This window comes from Acinonyx jubatus, chromosome E3 (assembly GCF_027475565.1).
Source record: "Acinonyx jubatus isolate Ajub_Pintada_27869175 chromosome E3, VMU_Ajub_asm_v1.0, whole genome shotgun sequence".
NCBI lineage: Eukaryota > Metazoa > Chordata > Mammalia > Carnivora > Felidae > Acinonyx > Acinonyx jubatus.
In genome coordinates this window covers 26,416,787-26,443,366 of record NC_069398.1, presented here as the reverse complement: position 1 = coordinate 26,443,366, position 26,580 = coordinate 26,416,787, and the positions used below count along the sequence as shown (strand labels likewise).

Sequence of the window (26,580 nt, the reverse complement as noted above, 5' to 3'; positions counted from 1 at the left end):
GGGGCAATTTAAATATGTTCATATTAAATACTATTATTGTATCATTGTTAAGTTTCTTGGGTATGATCGTGATACTCTAGTCATGTTGAGGAATGTCCTTGTTCTTGGGACATACAAGCTGAAGTATTCAAGGCTAAAGTGCCAGAATGACAGCAACCGATTTCAAGTAATTCACCTTCCACTCCCCCCCAAAAAAGAAAGAAAAAAAAATGTGTATTGAGATGCCAATGTGGCAAATGTTAATAATTGGTGAATCTAAGTGAAGGGTACACATAGTTTATTGAACTGTTTCTTTCAGCTCTCTGTAGCTTTGAAAAGTCTCAAAGAGCTGGAGAAAATAGAAACTCAGTTCCCTGGTTACTGCTACCCATTAACCCGTGCTTCACTGCCACCATTTGTCCGCATTAACCTGCCCACAAGTAGTCTCTCCTCATAACCAGAGAAAAATGTCAAGGCCCAGCCTCGAATGCCACCTCTCCAAAAGCTTTCTGTGATCTCCAAGCCTCAAAGTTTTTCTCTGGACCCTGACAGTACTCTGCCTTCTCCACCAACCGTGGCACAGGTTCCTGCCTACCTTCTCTACCTCACCAGACTGGAAGCTCCTGCAAGGCAGAGACCTGTCTACCAATTGTAATTTATATAGAGAGAACCCAGAATGTGCTTTCAATATTTGTAAAATAAACGCCATTTTCCAAGACGACAAATACCTTGGGCATGTGGAAATCTGCTCCCAGGTGCTCAGCTTTTCCATGCTCCAAATTCTCTTGTGCAGAACCCATCAAGCTCTATTGATCTTTCTTTGGGCTTATTCATATTCAATGAATTTAGTTAGTGGGCTATCTATTTTTAAGATTTCAAGTGTGGGTTCCAGCAGTCCGCAAGCTGTCATTGGCTCCACAGGGGAAGGGGGGGGTGCCCAGGCAAAAAAAAAAAAAAAAGAATTCAAGTGTGGGGGCACCTGGGTGGCTTAGTTGATTGAATGTCCGACTCTGGGTTTCAGCTCAGGTCATGATCTCACAGTTTGTGAGATCGAGCCCTGCACCAGATTCTGCTCTGACAGTGTGGAACCTGCCTAGGATTCTCTCCCTCTCTCGCTGCCCCTCCCCTGCTCGCGTACTCTCTAACTCTAAATAAACAAACATAAAAAAAAAAGTTTTTTGTGGCTCCTGGGTGGCTCAGTTGGTCAAGCATCTGACTTCGGCTCAGGTCATGATCTTGCAGTTCATGAGGTCAAGCCCTGCGTCAGGCTCTGTGCTGACAGCTCAGAGCCTGGAACCTGCCTCAGATTCTGTGTCTCTCTCTCTTTGCCCCTCCCCCACTCACACTCTGTTTCTCTCTCAAAAATAAAGATTAAAAAAAAAAGTATTCAGTATTTCAGTAAGTTTTCATTAAAAATAAACTTGCAAAAAGTTAATGTAAAATTGGAAAAAAAAAAAAAAGTTTTCGAGTGTGCATATACATTGGGCCTAATAATACCCAGAAGCATTTTTTGAGTTATTTGTGAGTAACTTGTGGTCATTGCTTGATGTTCCTCATCTCTTTTTCTTCTCCAACCCTTACCCCATCAACATTCTGGGACGGTGGTGGAGACTGCTAGCCTGATACCTTAGAGTATCAGTGAAGTGGTGCTAAGGTGATGTCAACAAAAGAAGAGAATAGTTTCCATCTCACCTTTTCCATTATCCCACATGTTCCTTCATGGACTCCACTCCACACCTGCTACAGTATGCTCTAGAAGGTTCTATGCAAAGGTCTATTCCCTAGCCAGGCTGTCTCCTGAGGAATAGGATTCCTGGCTTCCTGTGTTCCCAGTTCTAGCACTCGGTCACAGAGTAACTGCAAATGCCAACTGCTATCTCCTGTTAGTTTTCTCTCCTGCTTTCCTCATGTGCCACTTGATTTCAGTAATTGTCATTTACAGAAATGATTTAATTCTTTTTCAAATCTTATTGGTCATTTTTTATGATCTCAGTACACTTTTAATAACTTCCTTTGTTTAAACGCATTAAACTATACTTTAAAAAAATTTTATTTTTGAGAGAGAGATGCAAAGTATGAACGGGGGAGGGTAGAGAGAGGGAGATACAGAATCCAAAGCAGACGCCAGGCTCTGAGCTGTCAGCACAGAGCCCGATGTGGGGCTCGAACTCACAAACCACGGAATCGTGACCTAAGCAGAAGTCAGACGCTTAACCAACTGAGCCACCCAGGTGCCCCTAGAATATACTTCTCTTATGTACCACTTACAATTCCCTCTCTGTGACATTCATTTGACAACTTAATAGTACATATTTCTTTTTTTTCTTTTTAAGTAAACTGTACCCTCAACAAGGGGTTCAAATTCACAATCCCAACATCAAGAGTTGCATGCTCTCCCAACTGAGCCCAGTTGGGAAAAAGAGAAAAAAGAGAGTAGGGATGACAAAACAGGGCAGCAAAACTTGGGATGCTGGTCTCATCCATGATACCTGGAAGCCCCTGAGAGAGATCAGACGAATTACTTTAGGGAATACTGAAATGAAATTCTTGAACATACAGAATGTAGAATTCTTTTCCACTGTGACATGACTTTATTGGTCTCCTTAGGAATCTGGAGCGCAAAAAGGAACTGGATGGAAAGCAGATTGTGACTGCCAGAACCTTGGGGGAGTGGCAAACACGGAGCACGTGCTTAACGGGTCCAAGGTCATGAATAGGTTTGGAGAAAGCTAGCAATGGCCACACAGTGTTGTGAATGTACTTATTACCACTAAGCGGTACCCTTTTAAATGGTTAAAATGGTAAATTTGATGTTATATGCACTTTACCATAATCTAAAAAAGTAAAAATGAAAGAAAAAAAACCACTCATGAATGCCTCCTAAAGACCTGGAGCCATGGCAAACATACACTGGTTGCATTCAGTGTGCAGAGGGCCGGAAGTGTAAATCAGACTACATGACAACTTCAAGAGGGATCTCCAAATCGCTTCTATCAGAAAGCTCCTCTGTGGGAGTAAGACAATTGGCAGGCACTCAGCCACCACCCCACCAGGCCCTGCCCCCACAACCTTCAAGAAAGAAGCACTCAAATACCAACAAGACGTATTTCAAATAGTTTAATTTTAAAAATATTCTATTCAGTGCTAAAATATGTCTTCACTCACTGTTGCCCATTTCCATTTTCTTAAACTTTTTTGAACAAAAAATAAAATCACAAAGTTCAATTAAACATGCAGATTTCAAAGAAGAGGGAACTTTCTAGAAAGTCTGAGCTGAAGGAGTACTGTGGGGGATGGGTACTGTTGGCAGAACCTCAAATCCTTGCTGGGGCAGAGTCTGTGGCAAGAGGCAGGGGATGCTGGAATGAAACATACAGGTGAGACCAGGGAAAGCTGTGTGTGTATGTGTGTCTGCGTGTGTGTGTGTGTTGGGGAAAGGGGGTGGTTGCAGCAGGGGACAAAGGACTGTCAGCAGCTGGAGAGCCCATGAGAGGCAGAATAACCTCAGGAATGGGCAGAAGTGTCAGGACAGAAATCTATACAGACTTTTCCGCCCTCGTGCACAGCCTTCCCTTCCCTCCAAAGTCTCTACCAGGCCTTCTCCAACAGCAGCTTACAGGCCCCTAGCCCGATAGGAAAGTCCATGAATCTACAGTCTCCATTCAAGTTCAAGTAACCCTGGGCACTCTCTTCTCTAGAGGGTGCCTTCCACATCTCCTTCCACATCCTCCTGTAGAAGAGCCAGCGGCTCAGTCCAGAGGTTCTGGAGCAGAGACTGCTACCTGGAGGTGACAGATGAACCTTGGGATGGCTGACGCCCCAGCCTACTTGGGGTGCAAAAAGAACATGAGCGCTCCTCTTCTCAGGAGCAAGCAAACACAGGTGCCAGGGACGGGAAGATGATGCTATCACCCCAAGTCCTATGTCACCCTTCCAGCCCAGAAGGCTCCTATGTGCAAGCTCTGGAGCCCAGTGCTTGCCCTTACCCCAGCAACAAAGCACGGCCAGAACCAGAATGCAATAAATAGAGGCAGGGGGCCAGGAGGCGAAGGGCGCCAGGATGGTGCTAGCTTTCTGATGCTGTCTGCGGCACTGCGGGTTGGTCCACACAGAAGCGTTTCAGGGGTGGGGCACCTGAGTCTTCCTCTTCCTCAGCAATCTAGGAGCAGTCAGAGCATGAAATTATAGGACCATCCCTCTGTACCAGAACCTCCCCATCCACCCTAATTACAGCCCAGAAGCCCACCCCCAACCTTCTTGCAGATAAACAAAGAAGGTAGGGGAAGGGTGTCTTCCCCTACCTTATAACCTGGAGACACCAGCTTCCCTTGCTGCCTCCCCACCCTGGTCATAGCACATCTGATGCTGTCAGCTCCAGTTCGCATCAACAGAGTCCGGACTTGTTTTTAGAAATGGGGAAACCCAAAGTGGCTCCTTACCTGTGTCTCTAGTGGAACTGGTTCTTCCTTCGTGAGGGTGGGAGGTTCATCAGCAACTTCTGAGGCGGGCAGGGAGGGCTCTGAAAAAGCAGCAATGTCAGTATAACTGCATGGCCTCCTGAGACAGGAGACTCCTGTGGAATCTCCCTCAAGCTGGGGGAGCTTCCCTAAGAGCTATGTGGAGGCACCTTGGGGAAGAGCAACACTGGCCAGAGAATCAACATATGTCATCAGAAGAAATTTACAGGATATAATGCAAAGAGCATAATCTCTGAAGTCAGAAGGAATGAAATTGGAGACATCCGGTTCCACCAGTTGCTAGCTATGTGATCTCAGACAAGCAGTTTACCCTTTCTAGGATTCTACTTTGTCATCTGTACATGGTAGAGATGACAGCTGCTATCTCATAGGGTCTTTGAGAAAATTATACCAAGTATCAAACGTGAAAAGTGCCTTACACAGAGCCTGGCACTCAATTGTGTTGCTTGTTTTCTTCTTTCATTCTGTGAGAGGGGAAAACACAACCCTTCCCCAAAACAGCTCAAACATTGACAAATGGCTCAAGGCTGCCAGGTCCATCTTCTCTAACCTCTTCCTCTAAAGAACAGAAACATCAAGAGCACAGGCCCTTCCAAGATGCTCATCCTGGGCCAACTGCGACTCACCCTCGAGGATCTCCTGGCCCAGAGTAGGGGGCTGGGAGTCATCTGTGCGGAAGTCAGAGGTGTGTGCTGGGCTCAGGGACTCACTCTGCTGGGGGCTGGGGCTTGAGTTGGTGCTGCTGTCCACCTTGAGTTGATAGACGTCAGACACAGAACTCTGGTTGCTGTTTTCATCTGAAAACCAAACATGACAAAGGCAACAGCTGAGAGTAGTCATTTTTCTTGAGAGTAACGGTACAAGAGCCAAGAGCCTGGTGTCTCCTTAGACAGCCATGGGCACGACCAAACACAATGATCGCTGCTGCAGATGCCCCCAGAACCGAAGGCAAACAAACAAAGGTAGGGCAAATTATCCACAGTCTAAGAGAGTTCATTTAAACATTTTCTGTTTCACAACATATATTCTCAGCGCCAGATGCAGCTAAAATCTTTAAGTTCGTGCAACATTTACATTTCAGGAAGGTCAGGGTATACTTAGTAATCCCTTCTTTCTTACTCACCAAGTATAGTTTGGACCGGGTATTTTCTCACTGTCCAGTGGAAAGGAGTGATGTAGCTGTGCCTCTCAACCTTTCTCACAACACGAGAGGTGTAGAAAATGCTAAAATCTGCCTGGCATTCTCGGCTATCTCAAGGAGCGTGGTGGTATCTAGAGGCGGTCACTCGGGCCCTTCAGTGGCCCAGGCTCCACTTGGCCACCTCAAGGACCAAGAAATTCCCATCTGGCATAGTCTGTCTGAAGGCTTAAAATCACCACCTAAGTTAAAAACTAAGGAGTCAAAAGCTCCTTCCTTTCCCTCCCCTCCAGCAGCTGGTCACCAAATCTGGTCCAGCCTACCGCTCTGACATCAGTGGTGTTCATTCCTTCCTCTCCTGCCACCTTAGTTCAGGCCTCCTTCTCTCTGGCTTGGCCTCCTGCAACAGGCACCTGACTGCCCTTCCTCCAGTCTCCCGTACTCCAGCCCACACTTCACGCCGTTGCCAGAGAGATCCCTCTAAATCCTTCAGCGGTTCTCTGCTGCACAAAGGATACAATTCAAACTCCAGGGCTACCCTGGGCAGGCACAGATAGCCCTATCGCAACTTACAAAATCTTTTCTGACCTACAGGCTTACTGACGACTGTTCCTCCACACAGCAGGCTTCCACACTGCGGCCTCGGCTCCAGCGAAGCGGACTAACCTAAGGCCTGCTTCAAGCACAGGTGTCCGGTATGACCTGCTCTTTCTGGTCTTCCTGGAAAGTCCCGATACATCCACCAATCGGCTCAAGCACCACTTCCTCCGTGTCCCAGGTTCCTCTGGGTGACCACCCTATTATGCTCCTGTTGTACCCTGTGCACACCTACATTTACTATTTTACACACCAATTTCCATTGTGCTCTGTGCAAGCAGGCTCGGGGGCTTACTTGTCCTGTCCTTGGATCTCCAGTGCAGCACCCGGTACCTGGCACACAGCAGGAGTTCAGTAAATGTTCACTGAATGAAAGGGATGCGATGTAGGCCAGATTGAGGAAACGGAGCCTCGGATGTCTCCTAGACCTTTGTGATAATTGGCCACCCCGCACATAACTAGAAAACTGTTCCCTCGTATTCTCCTTCCTCCACCATGCTCACTGACCTCGGGTGGCTGGGGGAGATGGGGAGAGGATCCCTGCACACTCCCAGCCTCATTCCAAGCCCTTTCTAGTCTTTACTCCTACAAAGACCACGATCTTCTATGCTAAAACAGAAGCAACATTCTATTGTAAAAAGAATAAAGCTCTGTCACTTTTGAGCTTAGGCAAACACCTCTTCTCGGAGTATCGGCTTCCTTCAATAGGGATGATGATAACCGCTTACTTTAGGTCACAGGCCGAGGGGAAGAACAAAAATGAGAAGCTCAGTGCTTCTGAACAGCAGCCACCACACAGGTGTGAAGGCAGTACTGAGACCACAGTGCTGACACAGGCGGGACACTTACTGCAGGCTGGTTCCAGAGGCGGAACTTTGCTGACAGTGGATGGGAGAGGCCCTGGCTTTGGGTGGCCTGGTCTAAGGCACTGTCATCCTAAAACATACAGTCTAAAGAAAAGAGCTTCTCATCCAGAGAACCAGAACCTGACACGAAGCCTGTCACTTACTAGTTATGTACCTCGAGATATGGAACTTCATCTCTCTGAGCCTCGGTTTCCCTACATGGAAAATGAAGCTGCTATCATCTACTTTGCAGGGTTGCTGTGAGGCTTAAAAGACTTGATGTAAAGTGCCAGCAAGATACCAACAAAACAGCAGGCACTGAAGTGACACGCAAAGCTATTCTTCTCATTATTAATGGGTTCATCTAAGTGCTGCTTTTCCTGCAAGGAAGACATACGGATGCAACTCACCCTGGAATTCAAGAAGGAGAGAGGAATTGGCTGAAGCATCAGAGGGAAAGCCATTAGGTTCCCGGGCTGCTGAACTGTTCGATTTTGACTTTTCTTTCTAGAAAAGGAAAAAAAGAGGAATATGACACAGCCAAGTGGGAGACCCACAGAGAGGGAGAAGGGTGCTACTAAGACACCACAGAGGTCTGGATTATGACTGAACAGGAATAATGACAACAGTTTGAGAATCCAGGACCCAAGGAATAACAGAATCCTGGACAAGGTGTCCCCAAGTCTCAGTGTCTCTATGCTGTAAAACGGACCTTCCAGCACTAATATGACTCAAAAGTGAGAAACAGACACGTGGGCTTCCACTAGAGCTCCCTGCGGTTCTCTTCTGCTTCCTGCCCTGAGCGAATGCTCTATCCAACTTGTTCCCTGTGTGGATGGCCAGGAAACACAGAGTACTGATTTGAGAAGGATTCTTGTTTGGGTAGCACAGCAGGAAAAAGTGAAAGAATGGACAAAAAAAGGAGTCGCTTTATATGTAATGCAAGCAGTGACGGGACAAAGGGGCCCCTCTAGTACGATTCCTGACAATCAACCCATCTACTCAAAATGATCACCCCATGTCTACCTCTGCCTAGAACATCATTTCCTTCGAGCAGGATGCAGGTTACACACATGGGTGACCACAGTGCGGAGGTAAGCACCAGCTTGCAACACAGGAGCCCACAGGAAAGGAAATAATCCATGCGAACGTTTGCAAGTGAGAGCAGCCAAAGTTTAAATCTGGGTAATCTCAAATTTACTAATTTATACTTTTTATACAAGTCTATTTATTGCACATGCATTTAATATTTGGTAACAGCTCTCAATCCTCTCTCTGCAATGAGTCAACTGTACACACTCGTGCACGTCTTTCCCTTCATTTTTTCCACATGCAGACATAATTTTAAGGCAATTACACTTTACATTTCACCACATGAACTACAGAAACACAATTTTTACTAGCTGCATTATATTCCATAAACCGTAATTCACTTAACCGCTTCTTACCTATTGGTAATTTTTTATAAATGTTTGTTTATTTTGAGAGAGAGAGAGAGAGAGAGAGAAACAGAGAGACAGAGAGACAGAGAGAGAGAGAGAGAGAGAGAGAGAGAGAATCCCAAGCAGGCTCCACGCTGTCAGCATGGAACCCGACTCAGGGCTTGATCTCACGAGCTGCAAAATCATGACCTGAGCTGAAATCAGGAGTCAAAATGCTTAACTGACTGAGCCACCCAGCTACCCCTCACCTATTGGCCATTTAGCTTTAACTTATTTCGGGTTGTTTTGTTTTGTTTTGTTCGGTTTGTGTTTATTTAATGCCACTAGGAATAAAGCCACAATGCTCAACTTTCACTTCTTCTCTGGGTCATTTTATTTTGATAAATTCACACACAAAATATTCCTTCTAGATCAAAAAGTATAAACATATGATGTTTCTTGAAATACACTGTACCTCATGACTCTCTAAAAGGATCATAGCAATGTATTTGGTACAGATGCCAACATCTGGCTTCATCATTTTTTTCTGATCTCTCATTTGTTTTAATTTTAAGGATTCTGTGTTCTGTAAGATACGCATTCAGTTTGAAAATTCTGAAAATACAGAAAAAGGAAATCACCTGTACAACCAGACAACCTATCTATATATTTGTGTGAAGATGGATCATGATATAATATTGCAACCTATTTCCCTCCCCCAATTATCTGTATTAAAAACATTTTCCAGGGCACATGGCTGGCTCAGTCAGTGGAGCATGCGACTCTTGCTCTTGAGGTTCTAAGTTTGAGCCCCATGCTGAATGTAGAGAGGACTTAAAAATAAAATCGTTAAGGGGCGCCTGGGTGGCTCAGTCAGTTAAGGGTCCAACTTCTGCTCAAGTCATGATCTCACGGTTTGTGGGTCTGAGTCCCGCATTGGGCTCTGTGCTGACAGCTCAGAGCCTGGAGCCTGCTTCAGATTCTGTGTCTCCCTCTCTCTCCCCTCCCCCACTCACGTGCCCACCCTCCCCCCCCAAATAAATTAAAACATCAAAAAAATTTTTTTTAATCTTTAAAAAATGTTTTCCCCTGTCACTTGAATACTCTTCTAGAACATCTTTTATAATGGTTACAAAGCTTTACAAGATAACAGGTGCATGATAACTTAATGAATTCTCCACAATACAATCTATTTTGTTTGCAATTCTTAAACACTCTGAACCATATTATAATGTTCAACAATGTAGATGTACCTTGTACACATCATGATTATCTCCTGAAAATAAGTTCCTAGAGATAAAACTTCTAGATCAAAGGGATAAACATTTTGAAAACGATCCCCCCTCCACTGTACTGAGGTATAACTGACAACTAAACTGGTAAGGTATTTACAGTGCACACTGGGGACATGCCAGGCCATACACTGTGGAAGGGCTCCCGCCATCCAGTTCATTAGCACCGCCATCACTGAAAACTTTTCAATGTACATGTGAGAGCAGCCTAACCTGTGTAAAGTTTGTACCAATCTACCCTCGTCAATGGTGTCTCAGTCCCTTGGATCTTTCCCACTTTCTCTTCACCAATTTGATCATTGTCTCCTATTTTGCCTAATGTAGCAGATATATACTAGTACCTTAGAAGATGGCACACCACGTGAACCACCGGAGGACAGATAAACTGATGGACCTCAGCAAACACTGCGAGAAGCCCTTGGGAGACACCAAGGGAACCAGGTCCTAGGCAGGGAGAATGTGTTGGTGTTGTTTTAAATGTTTATTAAATAATTCATCTATTTAGAGAGAGAGAGCCTAACAGACTAAGACACTCAGGTGCCCCTGGCAGGCGGAATCTGAATTAGGAAATATGTGAGAAATGCATTGGGGCAGGGAAGGGCTTTCTACCAGTGCACCCCCCTCTCCACATACCCAAGAGGTTTAATTGTCTGACCTTCGACCCCTAGTGGGTAATGGCACCACTAGAGCCAGGGCTGGATGAAAAATAAAGGGTGGCTCCAGAGCTCCCCTAACTTTCGCCCAGCAGCTCTCTGGGGCTGGCAATGACAAGGAAGGCTGGCGGCTCCCAGATAAAGTGGCATCAGGAAGACTGGTACTAGGGACTTCCCTGGGAGGCAGGGGAAGAGGGACAGGGGATAAGGGAAAGGCTGAATCCCAAGGCTCACACAATGGCCTAAATTCACTCAGAGGAAGGAAAACCAGAGCCTGGGCTTACATCCTCCCTCAGTTACATACTTCTAGCCATGGCAGCTCAGAGTCCCCCGGGGAATAAAAACTGAGTGCACAGAAGAAACTAACCAGACTCCGGAGGAAACAAGCACCAGGAAAGACAAGAAACAGAACAAGCTATACCGGAAGAAGGACACTAACAGGACACGAGAATTTCAATAAAACACTGTAGGTCTCCTCAGAAAGAAGAGGATACTGGAAAGTTGTTCTGAAGAACCACCAACTTGAGGAAATTTGGTGTGAATGATGTAATTGTAATAACAGGACAAACATACAAAAAATAAGCAAGGATACAGAAAATTTGGGTAACAAAATAAATGCTTGTTTATTGTTTAATTTCGTACCTAGAGAGTATATTTGTTTTAATCACAAGTGAATGGTCCAAAAATCAATCACGTACTAGACCAGATAAAAAAAAGTCCCGATAATCCCAAAGAACGAATATCCTACCAATTCAATAAAATCAGAACACCACTTTTAAAAAGACAGCTAAAAAATAATCCCACACAGGGGCACCTGTGTGGCTCAGTCGGTTGAGTGTCTGACTTTGGCTCAGGTCATGATCTCACAGTTGGTGAGTTTGAGCCCCGTTTCGGGCTCTGTGCTGATGGCTCAAAGCCTGGGGCCTGCTTTGGATTCTGTGTCTCCCTCTCTCTCTGCTCTTCCCCCACTCATGTTCTGTCTCTCTCTCCTTCAGAAATAAATAAACATTAAAAAAAATTCTTTTTTAAATCTCACATCTAGAAATTAAAAATCATTGTATTAAACTTTGGATTGGGGCGCCTGGGTGGCTCAGTCAGTTAAGGGTCCAACTTCGGTTCAGGTTGCGATCTCATGGTTTGTGAGTTTGAGCCCCACTTCAGGCTCTGTGCTGACAGCTCAGAACCTGGAGCGTGCTTCGGATTCTGTGTCTCCCTCTCTCTCTCTGCCCCTCTGCTGCTTGTGCTCTCCCTCAAAAATAAATAACCATTAAAAAAATAATCAAAATAAAACAAACTTTGGATTAAAGAGGGAAACTAAAGAGGAATTTATAAAAAACTTAAAACAATTACACTATCGATGACATTTTGATATGCATATATGTCAAAATTTGGGAGACAACTAATGTGAAAAAAAAATTTGTTTTCAGTAATCTCTATGCCCAAGGCGGGGCTCAAACTCACAAGACCAAGAGTCGCATGCTCCACCGACTGAGCCAGCTAGACATCCCTAAAGTGAAATGTATTTTTTTAAAAGAAAACAAAACTGGAAAAAAAGTGCTAAGTTTAATACAAGGAGCTAGAAAAAGTACAACAGAGTAAACCCAATAAAACATAAAAGGAAAGAACAATGGCAACAACTAACGAAATAGAGAACAAAGCAAACAAAAGGTGAACAAAAATTACTCGATTTTTTTGATAAAGATTTTAGGAGAGACAATAAACTCGATCATATTATGGAAATATGAATATTATGAATAACTACATACCAATACATTTGAAAACTCTGATCAGTGTTCTTCAGCAGGGGTGTTGCTGGCATTTGAACAGGGCCAATTAATTCTTTATTATACAAGACTGAGTCATGAACTGCCAAAAGGTTAGCATTACTGGCCAACAGGGAAGTGCCCTGCCTCATTTCTACACACTTCTGGGGAAATGAAGAAAGGCGGAGGACCTAGCACTGCACTCTCCTAAAGAACCAATTTCTGGGAAATACATAAAATGCAAAATAAATGCCAAAAAAAGAGAAAAATCTAAATACATCAATCACCATTAAAGCCACCATAACAATCATCCCTCAACCAAAAGCCCAGAAAGTACTAAAAGTGAGTTCTACCAAACTTAATTTTGTTCTAGAAATCAAAAGAGAGGGGCAATTGCCTAATTTGTTTTAGGAGGCTAATGTAATCTTAATGCCATAACAAGGTAAGGATAATATATTAAAAGAAAATTATAGACCAATTTCACTTATGACCCAGATGCAAGTACCTCAAATGAAGTATCTTAAATGTGAATTGAACACCAGCTTATATGTGGGGAAGCATATCCAAGTAGAATTTCTCTTTGGCATGTAAGAATGTAAACGGGTCAACATCAGAAATTTTACTAATTCACCATACTAATACATTAAAGATTAGAGGAGGCAAATCACATGAACATTTCAGTAAACTCAGGAAAAGCAGCTGGATCAAGTCTAACATCTATTCATAATTTTTAATAAATCTTAGAAACCTAAAAAGAGAAGGGAATATTTATTATTATTATCGTTAATATTTCAGAGGTAGCAAGAGAGGGGCTGAGAGAGAGGGAGAGAGAGAATCCCAAGCAGATTCCATGCTCAGCGCTGAGCCCGATGTGGGCTTGATCCCGTGACCCTGGGATCATGACCTGAGCCGAAATCAAGAGTGGGATGCTCAACCAATCCAGGCACCCTGGGAAGTTTTATTTTGATAAAGGCTATCTTCCCAATAAACCTACAGCAAGAGAGAAAACTCGCCCTACTTAATATTAATAAATACTAAAAACTGATGGTAAATAAAAATCATTCCAGTTTAGGAGGAGATAAAATTACAACAAAACAGAATGGAGAGCTGAAAAACAGATCTAGATATGAATATGGCACACAACACAGATGACATCCCAAGTCAGCGGAGAAAGAATAGATTGTTTGGTAAACAGCATTAGGTGAAAAAGCTCTCTGTATGAAGGAAAAATAAAATTAGATCCATATCTCCATAATTAAAAAACAACAATAGCCAAAAACCTAACAGGACCAACTCTTGATTTTGGCTCAGGTCACGATCTAACAGTTCATGAGTCTGAACTCTGTGTCAGGCTGTGCACTGACAGTGCAGAGCCTGCTTGTGATTCTCTCTCTTCCTCTCTCTCTCTGCCCCTCCCTGGCTCACACTGTCTCTGTCTCTCTCAAAATAAATAAATAAACCTAAGAAAAAAACCAAAACCTAACAGAAGATAGAGATGTTCTTTATGACCATGCAGTGGAGAATAATTTTCAAACAAGATTCAAAAAGCAAAACACGTATGAAAAAATTGGTTTGACACAAAATTAAAGGACATTATTGACAAAGTTCTCAGACAGGTGACATGTCAGACAGATGCCTGCAATGTACAAAAGTGACCAGAGTTTTCTGTAGCTATGGTATCAATGAATCCATGCAAATCAGAAAAGACAGGAAACCCAATACAAAAAATGCAAAAGAAATCAGAGAAGAGGTATTTAAATGGATAAAAGGAAGTATGAATGGAAACCTGAAGAGAGACAATTATCAACCTCCTGAGTAATCAGGGAAATGCAAAATAAACAAAGAGCTTGAAGACTGGCAGGACTGGTTATATCAAATGCCATGAAGTTGTGGCAGTGTGAGCCCCCGGGTACCCCTGGGGAAGTGTACTAACTACGCTGGTGCAGCCCTTCTCAGGAGAGACTGGACAGCAGTCAGTAAAAACAATTCGTGTGCATGCCCCGGGACAGCAATCCCACTCCTGGGCATCTAACCCACGAGTCCTCCAGAAGAATGGGACGGTTTAGGGGATGTCATCTGTGCTACCAAAAAGCTAGAGCTTTTGGTAGAAAGTACAGAAACAGACCCATATTTGGACACTTGAAATACAACAAAGGTGGCTCTACAGAGCAGGAGGAAAAGAACAATCTTTTCAATAACTGGCGCTGGGACAAATGCACATCCACGTGGAAAAAAATGAAATCAGGCCCTTACTTCAAAATACACAGAAATCAGTGCCAGGTGTGTTATAAATGGGAACTGAATAATGAACTTTTAGAAGACTATACGGAGATGATCTTTGTGGCCTCAAAGAAGGAAAAGGTAATTATTAAAAAAAAGATTAATTAATTTGTCTACACTAAAATTCAAAACTTTCAGGGGCCTGGCTGGCTCAGTCAGGATAGCATGTGACTCTTCATCTCAGAGTAGTGAGTTCAAGCCCCACCGTGGGTGTAGAGATTACTTAAACATAACACCTTTAAAAAAAAATTTTTTTTTTAAAGTTATGTACTCAAGGCAGCCTAAAGAGAGTGCAAAGACAAGCCATGGAATGGAAAAAGGTATGAAGAGTATACAATCGATGAAGGCTTTGTGTCCAGAATATAGAAAATTCCTGTAAGTCACAAGAAAAAAAACAATCAAAGAGATTTAAAGAGCCACTTTCTGAAACAGGAAATCCAAAAGGTTCAGTCCTAAACATTAAAAACATGTTCAAACTCATTAGTTATTACATAAGTAGTCACCAAACTAAAATCACAACTTATCTTTACATATAAGTAACAATACCAACTGTTGAGGATTTGGTGCAATGAGAGCTCTATTCCTGGTGGGAATGTAAATTGGTACAACCACTCTGAGAAACAGTTTAGCATTAGCTACTCTAGGTCAACATATGTACACTCTAAGACCCAGCAATTCCACTCATAAGACTATCTCCTAGGAAAACCCATGCACAGGCTGACCCATATACTGAGTAAGAATGTTCACAGGAGCATTGTTTCTATTACCCTAAATGGGGAACAACCCAAAAAGCCATCTACAGGAGGATCAGAGAGGTAAATCAGGGCACAAAGCCTATAATAAAATTCCAAACAGCAATGAAAAGGGACAAATGCTCCAAAGATAACATGGGTGAATGTTACCAACCTAACGCCGAGCACAAAAAGCAAGACACAGGAAAACAGATACTTCATGATGCTGTTTATATAAACTTAAAAATGTTTACAAAGGACTAGAGAAGTGGTAAGAAAAGCAAAAGTAGGAAAGAGAATTCTAGCGGGGGAGGGGACACCATCAAGAGTCAAACACAGGCCTCTGGGGAAGTTGGCAATGCTCTGTTTGTTGACCTGGGTGGTTTTTACAAGGGTACTAGTTTTATGTTTTTTCATCATACTGACCGTACATTTATGTTTTATACACTGTCTGTATGTGTTTGATATTTGAGCTTTTTAAAAACAATTAGAGAAGAAAAGTTGGAGACAATCTACATGTTTGTCACTCAGGGAAAGTAGATAAATGTGGTCATTGCATGTAAGAAAATACAATGCAAGATTCGAAGTTAATAATTCTATTCACAGCTACAGAAAGCACAGTGCTCTATAAATTTTAAAATATGAACATGATACAATGCTGTGTATTTTTCAAGAATACACAGCTATCCACATAAACCCATGGAAGAGGAATTTAAAAAGTATATATATATATATTTAAAACACATATAATGTACTATAACGGACAGCTATTTGGCTAAGAGCAAGAGTCAGCAAACTTCTTACAAGGCCATGTAAGAAATATTTTAGACTTCACAGGCTTTTAGGTCTTATGGCAATTACTCAACTCTGCCATTTGAACTCAAAAGCGGCCACAGACAATAAGGAAATCAATAGACATGGCTGTGTACTAATTAAACTATACTATCACAGGGAGCAGGCTGAGGGTGTGGTTCATCGAGTCTTGAAAAAGAGGAATGGGTTAAGGAAAGGAAATAAAAGGGGGTAAAGAAAGAGAGACTTTCCATGGATCAACCACAGAGGGTGCCCCTGACGTACCTGCAGCTCAATTCTGGGGAAATAAATTCCTTTATAATTAAGAGACAATCAAGGAAAGAAAAGAAGGAAGTAAATGGTACCTTTTTGTTGTTTTGATTTTCTTCCACACTTACCTCCTTGCTGTCTGTTACAGGAACCCATTTAAATATCCTAAGGGATGTGTCACCCACAGTCACCCACTTTTTCTCCCTGAAAGAAAGACACTTCTTAAAACCGATAAATAATGAAACAGATTTTCTGTTCATAATGTGATTTTATACTTCTCAGCAACTTATTCCTTCAATCTTTTACAAATAACTTTTTTTAATGTTTATTTAATTTTGAGGGGGGGTGGATCTGAAGCAGGCTCCACGCTGACAGCAGAGCATGACAAAGAGCTCAAACTCACCAACCGGGATATCAGAACCTCAGCCCAAGTCAGACGCTTAACTGACTGAGCCACCCAGATGCCCTCCCACCAATTTTTAAATTTATTTTAGTAACCTCTGCACCCAACATGGGGCTCAAACTCATGACCCTGACATCAAGAGTCACATGCTCTTCCAACTGAGCCAGCCAGGCACCCCAAATTCCTTCAATCTTAAATGCCTTCCAAACTTCCTCTCCATCAAATTATACTTTACCTTTTGATGCAAAATCAACCGTTCCAAAAAGACGTCTCTATCAAATTCCTTTGGGTCCAAACCCTCTACTTGCCTTTCCTCATGTGCAGTGTACCAAAGCCCTTCTTACCTCACTGACTACACCAAGTACTGGCACATTTTCACACCTGGTATCTACCTGGCATTACTTCTTTATTTTCCAAAAATTAATTCAATTCCACTGATGTTTACAAAGCCCTATTATACAAGACCCTGCAGAAGACAAAGGATGTGTTAAGATACGGTCCTGACCTCAGGAGCACAAAGAAATAAAAAGTCAACTAAGGAAATCAGTGTAACACATGAAGGTGATAAGGAAGTTGAGAAGGCTGCAAGACGGTTAAGATGAGGACATCCCCTGGCAAGGAGAACTCCTAGGACCCCTGTGAACTCTAGGTTGAAACACAATTGTTTAAAAATAGTCACAGGAACAGAACAGGATGCTTCCAAGTCTTACAGTGGTTTCTGAAAGAGGTGAAGACTAAGCCACAAAAAGACTGCTTTAAGGTTTTATCTTACAAAGGAAGTTACTTAAAAAATGAGCAGTTTTCCCCCCATTCTTGAATAAGGACGAGATTATGGACAAGCAGAGTTGGGGAGCCTGAAGTATGACTTCTGAAAATTTCAAGTCCAAATGTGAGGTTACAAAAAAAGCAAAAAAAGTAACTGTTGTGCCTGCTGATATTGAGAATGCTGTTCAGCAAATAGAAGAATGAACTACATACTTAAGACACTGAAATTAATTCCTATACAGAGCACGCCACTTTCTCATTTATTCAATAGATATTTGCTACACATGACCCTGTGCTAGACCCTGGGCACACGGGGAGCAAGATATACGGTCCCTAGCCTCACAGAGCCTCCATTCCAATTGGAAACAGACACCAAACAACTCATTTCACAGTCGCTTAATCATTAGGCTTAACCACATCAAATTTCCACTTGTGTTAAGTTGAAAAGTCAAATATAGGAAATATCTTACAATTCAACCTAATACAATTGAGGAAAGTACTATGAAAGGGACCTGATTTAGACTGGGGATTTTGAAAGGTGTCCCTTGAGAAAGCAATTAAAAAAAATTTTTTTTAATGTTTATTTATTTTTGAAAGAGAGAGACAGAGTGTGAGTTGGGGAGGGGCAGAGAGAGGGGGAGACACAGAATCCAAAGAGGGCTCTAGGCTCTGAGCCGCCAGCACAGAGCCTGACAAGGGGCTTGAACCCATGAGCCATGAGATCATGACCTGAGCCGAAGTCAGATGCTTAACTGACTGAGCCACCCAGGTGCCCCGAGAAAGCAATTTTTGAGCAGATCTAGTAGTTAACTAGGCAAGGAGGAAGAGAGGGTAGAGAAGGATGCCTGGCAGGACATGGCTCCAGCTGAAAGATGGCCATCAACCCCCAGGAAAAGAGGGCAGTTTGAACCAGGTGGGTAAGGTAGGAAGGATCATCTTTGATCTTTGGTCTTTAACCTAAGAGCAAGAAGGGTTCACTGAAGCGTTGTTTCTTAAGCGGGGGAGTGCTATGATAATATTTACACTGGAAAGAAAGTGAAATCACTCTGACTGCAATGTGATGAATGGACTGAGTAATGAGGAAGAGTTGAAGCAAGGAGACCATAGAAGCTAAGAGTTCCAGGTGAGAGGATGGTCATCTGGCCTAAACTGCAGGTAGGAACAGAAACAGCCAGAAGACAAAGATGTGCCGATTCTTAGGTTTCACCAAAAAGCCCTAGGATTAGATTTGGAGGGGAAAAGAAATCATTGTTTAACTAGTATGTATGAGTCCCAACTACAATAAAGACTTTACATATAAAGAGATAAGGAACTTAAACTTGAGTAGAAATGAATAAACACGCAAAAGAAAAAAAAATTCCAAGGTAACAACGCCTCTAAAAGGGGGTGGAGGACGAAGGGCTGGAAGTCTCCCGCTGAGGGAGTTAACCCCTACTTGGGCTTTAAAAGTATTACTAGTCGTCAGCTAGAGAAAAGGGCTCATGAACTTGGTGCAACAGTTGTCTGTTAAAGTTTAATGTGAAAATACATCAAAGTTCCTAATACAAAATAGGCGGTTTGGGGTGCTTGAGTGCTCGGTTGAGCCACCGACTGTTGATTTCGGATCAGATCATGATCCCCCTGTCTGGCTCTGCGCTGAGTGTGTAGACTGCTTGGGATTCTGTCTACCCCTCTGTCCTTCTCCCCCACTGGCTAGCTCTCTCTAAAAAAAACAAAAACAAAAAAACAAAATAGGCGGTCAACCGGCCCTGCAATGAACATTACACCAGCCGTTTCCAAATAAGGGTGGGGTCTCAACTGCTTAACCAACAGCTGGCAGCACCAAGAAAAAAACGCCTACCCAGTTGGCTGCGTGTGGACCGGTATCAGGAGAAAGAGAGGGAGTTTGATTCCGATGACCACGCCTGTTCTCATGACAGGTAGGTTCAGCGTGAGCTCTTACCAAACTTACAGCGAGTTACTACGTAGAGCGCTCGGTCTGGCCGGCGGGGACCCCCCAGGGATTGTTAGAGATATTATTTGGGGCAGTTAAAAACTCAAAAGGCTCCTGAAGCAGGCGGGCGCAGGGACAGAACAGCGGAGCCCGGCGTCCAAAAGCGGTCCCGCGGCCCCAGCGCGGCCGGAAGTCGGCAGACCCTCTGGGAGACGCGCGACCCTTGGGCAGGTGGGCGGGCCCCGCGAGCCGGGCGACCCGCTGATTGGTGGCAGCCGCGCGCCCTCTGACCTCACGCCGACGCGAGCTGCACCCTCCTCCCGCCTTCTCCCGCTCCCCCCTCCCCCCAAGCGCCTGCCGGTCGGCTCCCACCCTGCCAGCTAGTACCGCGCTCCTCTGGGCCAGGGCCGGCGACTACCACCGGCACTCTCTGCCCCAGCCCCTCACCATTTCCGCACTTTCTCGATGGCCGCCATCACCTTCTTGATGTCGTCCTTGGCCCGACTGCGGGTCTCGGCCCGGACCGACCGGCCCGACATGGCGGCAGCGGGAGCGGCGGGGGCTGGGGCACTGCTCCCAAGACACGGGGAATCGCGCGCCTCACGCGCCGCCGCCCGCCCGCCGCAGCAGCGTCACAGCGGCAGTCTCCCCCTCCGTGCGCGCGTGCGCGAGGAAGCGCGCGCACCCACCCGCCTCTTGGGGCTCAAGGCCTCAGCGCGCCTGCGCGCCCCGCCCCGGGCGTCCCTCCCTAGGCGCCCCGGGAGTCCCCTCGGCCCCCACGCAGGCCGGGGTGCGCGGCGGCCAGGCGGCACGTGCTGTTGGCAAGGCGAGGTGCGAGGCGCTACCGGTGGGGTCCCTGGCTCTCAAGTGGTTTGGATGTCGGCACCTTTGCCCTCTGGCCCGGGTTGCTGCCATTACCTATGCTTTATGCACTTGACCCTGACGGGTGCGGGGTCCTGTTACCTCTCCAGTGCCCTCGCTTTCCAGTTATACTGCGGTGCTCTAACCACAGAATTTCACACCTTTCTTCAGGATGCCTTCTGACTTTTGCACACACCTGTTCCCTACTTGGAAGTTTCTCATTGCTTTACCTGATTAACTGACTACTTGTTTAACCTCCAGCTCAAACTCAGGGAAACCTTCCCCGATATTCTCGGGTTTCACCTAGCATGCCACATCACTGCCTTATTTAATTCTGCAATCATTAACTGAATGGTGCCTGCCTTGTACAGGGCTCTGTGCTCAGTGCAGAGAACGAAAATCTGGGGTTTTGCCTTCAAAGAGCTTCCAGTTTAGAAAAACCCGTAGACCGGAAAGCAGTCATTTCAAATGTCATTTTATAAATGAGAGGCTTAAGGAAGTTCAAGATGCTATAACAGCCCTAATCTACAGGAAGGGTGTCCAGAGGCTTCTGGGAAACTATAACCCTGAAGCTGACCTCTGAAAATAGGGTACATGCAATTGCTCGGAGGCCTGTGTCCACAGACATTGTAGAACATGTTCAATAAGTGTTCGGGTGAATGTTTAGTTTTGAGTATAGCTCCCTTGCTCTCCCTACCCCACCCCCCAACAGGCATTTATTGATGCCTGCAGTATTAATGGGAGGGTCCTATAGTAGCTGCCTCAGGAGACATGAAGGAAGCAGGTGACAGTTTGCGTTGATTGGTTGGTAATGGCTACTTCTCTCACCGCTAAAGAAACTTCCTTCTGTGTGCCCCAGAGAAATGCCTCGCTAACTCTGAACTTGACACAGCCTGACTATGTTCAGCCTTTCGTGATCAACTAACGTCATGGCTTGATAAGCATATGCTGTCTTGCTAATGAGAAGCCCACGAATAACGGCTGCCTGACTGAGGAGTGGAAGAGCTAAAGCAGCATGTGAAGGGAAGGGATGATTCTAGAACTAGTGGAATGAAAGGTGGCACATCTGTTTCTCAAGCCCAAATGATCCAAAATAATTCAATGTAAGTGCTGCCTGAGCACCTGTTATATGTCCTATGGCATATAGGACACTGTGATGCCAAGATGAGTAAGACACACGCCCTGCCCTTGAGGTGAGGATGAGGAAAGTGGTAAGAAAATAAAACAAGGCAGAGCGTGGCAAGTGCCGTGAAAGAGGCCAGCTCCCTAGAATTCTCCAATCCCGTTCGGAGGTCCCCCTGGTCTAAACACACAGCGCAACTCCTGACAGTCATGTCTAACTTCTCTTTCAGCCTTGTCCAAGTCCTGGCCAGTCTTCCAGCTGACGTTTCTCACCTATTGCTTCTCTCCACCCCAAGGCTGCTACTCCTTCTAGCAGCTCTAGCCTTCTGTGCCCATCTCTTCTCCAGCCCGCCCTGCCAGTCAGCCACCTTCCTCAGGCCATCCCCTGCTCTGAAGACCCAGTGAGCTCCCTTTTCCTGCCCACATTTGTGCCCCTAGCCCTACATTCCCCCACCTCATCTCCACTGGGACTCTTCCTGCATAAGAGAATGATTAAAGTGAGTACCTACCAACTACTCCCCACAGGCCACACAAATGCCCTCTGTTGACATCCTTTTCTAAAAAAAAAAAAAAAAAAAAAAAAAATCACACATTGACATTTTTTAGGTGCAAGCCCTGTGCCAGCTGCTGAGGAGGATGCAGCGATGAGTCAGCCCAGCCCAGACCTCTGCCTTGGGCAACTTGCATTCAAGACAGTGACTTCCTCTCTCAGAGTAAAAGCCACTATGGTGGCCTGCAATGCCCCATCTGTCCCCAGACCTCCTCTCACTAACTCTCTGACTTCCTCTCCTGTAACTCTACCCTTTGCTGTCTCTGCTCCAACGACACTGGCCTTCTTTGCTCATCTGAAAACATCCAGCAAAGTTCCTGCCTCAGGGCCTTTGCACTGCAGGTCCCTTTACCTGAAACACCCATACCATATATATTTCATGGCTCATTCTCCCACATCCTTCAGTTCTTTACTCAAATGTTATCTTCTCAATGCAGCCTTTCTTAGCCACCTGTGGAAGAATGCAGTATCCATCCCCCGGCACACTCTGTATCCCCCTTCCACGATTGATTTTTCTCCAGAGCATGCATCACCACCTGAAACACTATTTTACTTGTCTATCTTGCTTATTATCTATCCTTCCTTTCAGTAGTTCTGTGAGGGTAGCAACATGGTCTGTTTTGTTATGTTCACTGATTACCCCTAGTAGCATCTAAAACAAGAGACTGAGGGCACTTGGCGGACTCAGTCGGTACGGCATGCGAGTCTTGATCTTGAGGTCATGAGTTCGAGCCCCATGTTGGGTGTAGAGATTACTTAAAAATAAAATCTTTTTTTTTTTAATTTTTTTAACGTTTATTTATTTTTGAGACAGAGAGAAACAGAGCATGAACGGGGGAGGGTCAGAGAGAGGGAGACACAGAATCGGAAACAGGCTCCAGGCTCCGAGCTGTCAGCACAGAGCCCGACGCGGGGCTCGAACTCACGGGCCGTGAGATTGTGACCTGAGCCGAAGTTGGCCGCTCAACCAACTGAGCCACCCAGGCGCCCCTAAAATCTTTTTTTTTTAAATAATAAAATAAAATGAAACAGAGCCTGGGACTCAGTAGGTGCTCATTACATATTTGTTGAATGAATACCCCACCTCAATGCATCCTCTTCATGAAGGCTTCCCCAGGTCACTCTGAGTAGGAGGAAGGATGCTTCCCTTCCCTGAATCCCCACAGGACCCTGAATACAGTCTTCATTACACTCAGCAGCAGGGATTTCCAGGACAGGCAAGAGAAGCCACCCTGAGGACCACAGGACACTGTGTGTACGTCATCCCTCATATGTTCCCAAAGATCCTATGCTTAACCACAATTTGAAGTTCTTGTTCATTTGGCCTTTATTTACTTTTTAAACACTTATTCATTTTTGAGAGACAGGGAGCAAGAGAAAGAGAGAGAGCAGGGGAGGGGCAGAGAGAGAGAGGCAGACACAGAATCCGAAGCAGGCTCCAGGCTCTGAGCTGTCAGCACAGTCTGACACGGGACTCGAACTCATGAACCGTGAGATCATGACCTGAACCGAAGTCAGATGCTTAGCTGACTGAGCCACCCAGGTGCCCCTCATTTGCTCTTCATTATCTGCTATCCCCTGGAGCATCAGCCCTGTGAGGGTGGGGACCCCGTGCTCAAGTCCACCATCACATCCCTACTGCCTAGCACGACACTTACGACAGGAGAGGTACTTACTAAAGAGTGATGGAGAATGAATGAATGAATGAATGAATGAATGAATGAATGAATGCCATTCTTTCCCAGCAGACTCTCTTCAGGGCCCACCATCCACCATGTTCTCCCTCTCTGCCCTGTCCACGTGACCTGTAGAGCACCCCACTTTCCCTGTCAGAGTGACATAGCCCCACCGCAGCACTCCGGCTCCCTCAACCAGCACACGTACCTATGGCCCAGCACACTCGCGACGACTGTGGCTCTTCTAAAATCCTTTATGTGGCTCCCCATTGCCTCAGTGCAAACTTACACTGTGGCATTACTCAGGTCCCCTGATATGACCTTGGTCACAGGGAAACAAGAATGCTAGGAGAGAGAAGCTGGGGTCAGAATCCCAGCTCAGCCACACACTTGTGTCATGGCTTTGCCATAGTCACCTAACCACTCTGAATCCCAGTTTCATCTGGGTTTTTGTTTTACTTTTCTGTGAAGTGAGTTCGCTAACGACGGCTCTGTACCTCACAGGGTTGTACTGAGGATCTGGTGAGGTGGGAGAGTGGATGAACTTGGGAAAGTACAAAGTGCCTTGCAGGCAGAAATGCTTTTCAGTTTCCAGTGCCACTGCTCTGCCTGTACTTAGTTCCAGCTAAACAAGACGGGTTCCCCGTTCCCTGCACAGACATCGCACATTCCCAGCTCTGTGCGATGACTCACACTGCCTCTCCCCTGAGCAAGGCCGTTCTCTCTCTCTCTCTCTCTCTGAACCTGCTTACCGCCCTCTTTTTGAAATGCCCACCTCTCAAGACTCACCTCCTCCACTGCGGTCCGCGAAGCATGTAATCCCACCCTTGCTCGGACCCCCAGGGCACTGGGTTCACATCTGTCGGCCCCCTCCTTTTATTTTACCTTCTGGAAAGCTGAGATCCTCACCAGGCTGCTTCAGTGGAGGACAGGGCCTGAGGAACCTGGTGATGCCCATGGTTCCAGGCTAGAACCCTGAGTGCCCATCTCCCATGCCGGTATCTGCAAGAACCTGTTTGAAGACAGGCCTCGAAGAGGAAGAGCCTGAACTATGCTGGAGTTCTCCCTTCCCCCCATCTTGGGTTGTGTTAAAAGCCCTGTTGAGAGAGAAGACAGAGGACCAGGATCAGGGTGGTCTTTCTGTGAAAGGCACTTTGCAGCTGTACTCCCCTACAAAGCCACAGAGGCCCAAGAACCAGTCCTGAGGCATAAGGGAAACTTACGAGTGCTTGTGAAGGACTCCCCATGCCTTTGTAAGCTGGGACAGTGAACTGGAATTCCTTGAGAGGTTGTATGGGCTAAACATGGAAGGTTCAAGAAGGACTTTGAAATATGCAGAGGCGTTGGGTCCCTCATGCATTGCTAATGAGCAGTGCCAGGAAGTGAGAAACAAGAGTACAGCCAGCAGTGAGGAGCTTCGCACCGTGGGAGCGCTCCCCTTTCTCTCTCCCGGCCATCCTGGTGGTGGCTCTGGGTTGGGGCCGGCCGCACCTAAGGCAGGAAGCCGGTGGCTGCAAAGGAGATGAAAAAGTCGCTGGAGTCAATCAGCTCTAGGCTCCAGCTTGTTATGGAAAGTGGAATGTACTTGCCAGGGTACGAGCTGACTGAAAATGATCAGACGTGGTGAAGTGGAACTGGTCACCCTCGCCAACAACTGCCCAGCCTTGAGGAAACCTGAAAGAGAACACTGTGCCATGTTGGCCAAAACGACGGCGGCAACAATGCTGAGCTGGGCACGGCTTGTGGGAGATACGAGAGTTTGCACGCTGGCTATCACTGATCCAGGTGATTCTGACATCATCAGAAGCATGCCAGAAGAGACTGGTGAAAAGTCAATCACACAAAATTTCTCTTTAATAAAACTGGCCAGGGCGCCTGGGTGGCTCAGTGGTTACGCGCCTGACTCTTGGTTTCGGCTCAGGTCACAATCTGGCGGTTTGTGGGCTTGAGCCCCACGTCGGGCTCTGCGTCAACACTGCAGAGCCTGCTTGGGATTTTCTCTCGCCCTCTCTGCCCCTTCCCTGCTTGTGTGTATGCATGTGAGCTCTCTCTCTCTCTCTCTCTCAAAATAAACAGATATTTAAAAAAAAAAAAAAAAACTGGCCAGAGCCCATTAAAAAAAAAAACAGAAAAGAAAAAAGAATACAGCCAGTGAGGGCTAGACAGAGGCAGAGAGGGTCCAGTGCTGCCCCCAACTGTGATGACTACTCCTCCCCTTCCCCCCCCCCAAGAAACTTGTTAAAATGCAGATCCCTGGACCCTGTCCCCAAGGTTTTAATCTCCGTAGTTCTGTGATACAGCTTGGGCACATGTATTTTATTCTCATTATATTTATCTTAATATATAACACATCCACCTGCTGGAAAATTAAAAGGTTACAATGATGTTAGTAATTTTGAAGCTGGGTGATGGGTACGTGGGGTTCGTGATCCTGTTCTCCCTCTTTTCATTATACTCTGAAACTGTCTATAAAAAAACATTTTTGTAAAGATATGCAGTGAAGTTCAAAGATTAAAACAATAAAGCAGTCCCTCCCTTTCCTACAGTCACCTTGTGGTCACCCTGTTCCTCACTGCCTCACCTTCCAGAGACAGTCTACACCCATGGTCTCAACCTGGATGCACCTGGGAAGTTTCAACGTGTATTGAAGCCTACTCTCCACACACATACACACCCCAGTCCCCACCCCCCCCTGCAGAGATACTGATTTAAGAGTCTGCAGCCTGGACATTGGAGCTTGTTTGGTAAGCTTTCCAGATCCCTCTAAAGTATGGCCAAGATTGAGAGCTACTGGTCCACACAGTTATGAACACACATACAAAAGTACATATTCTTTTGTTTTTCCACACAAATTATAGCACACTCTATGCATTATATTCTACTTTGATTTGATTTTACCTAATATACCATTGTATTTGTTTTCTGTTGCAGTGGTGGCAAATGACAACAAACTTACTGGCTTAAGTAGCGTAAGTGTATCGTCTTTTCTTTTTCCCCCATGATAAGTGTATTTGTTAATCCCCATCATCTA

At 45.3% G+C, this 26,580-nt stretch overlaps 1 protein-coding gene and 1 pseudogene across 3 annotated transcripts; one reads left to right on the top strand and one right to left on the bottom strand.

Moving 5' to 3' along the window:
• Nucleotides 1-3,080: 3,080 nt before the first annotated feature.
• On the bottom strand, nt 3,081-20,021 carry BCL7B (BAF chromatin remodeling complex subunit BCL7B). Of its 3 annotated transcripts, none has more exons than XM_027041957.2 (6): nt 19,788-20,021; nt 16,368-16,443; nt 7,448-7,544; nt 5,084-5,254; nt 4,419-4,498; nt 3,081-4,138 (listed from the first exon to the last, which is right to left on the bottom strand). In XM_027041957.2, exons 1-6 carry the CDS (start codon nt 19,877-19,879, stop codon nt 4,046-4,048), a joined length of 609 nt encoding a protein of 202 aa, XP_026897758.1. In that variant the 5' UTR covers nt 19,880-20,021; the 3' UTR covers nt 3,081-4,045. The 3 variants fall into 3 exon arrangements, with proteins under 3 accessions (XP_026897758.1, XP_053069201.1, XP_014930502.1); XM_053213226.1 differs by having other exon boundaries at nt 16,368-16,460; nt 19,788-19,805; XM_015075016.3 differs by lacking the exon at nt 19,788-20,021 and adding an exon at nt 19,248-19,579.
• On the top strand, nt 19,878-25,599 carry LOC113594480 (uncharacterized; annotated as a pseudogene).
• The last annotated feature ends 981 nt before the right edge of the window (nt 25,600-26,580 follow it).

Coding starts and splice junctions, on each gene's coding strand:
- BCL7B (XM_027041957.2), bottom strand. CDS start 19,879: ATGTCGGGCCGGTCGGTCCGGGCCGAGACCCGCAGTCGGGCCAAGGAC. Junction 7,545..16,367: donor CTGTAACAGACAGCAAGGAG/GTAAGTGTGGAA, acceptor TTCCTTTTCTAG/AAAGAAAAGTCAAAATCGAA. Junction 5,255..7,447: donor TCTCCTTCTTGAATTCCAGG/GTGAGTTGCATC, acceptor TTTGGTTTTCAG/ATGAAAACAGCAACCAGAGT.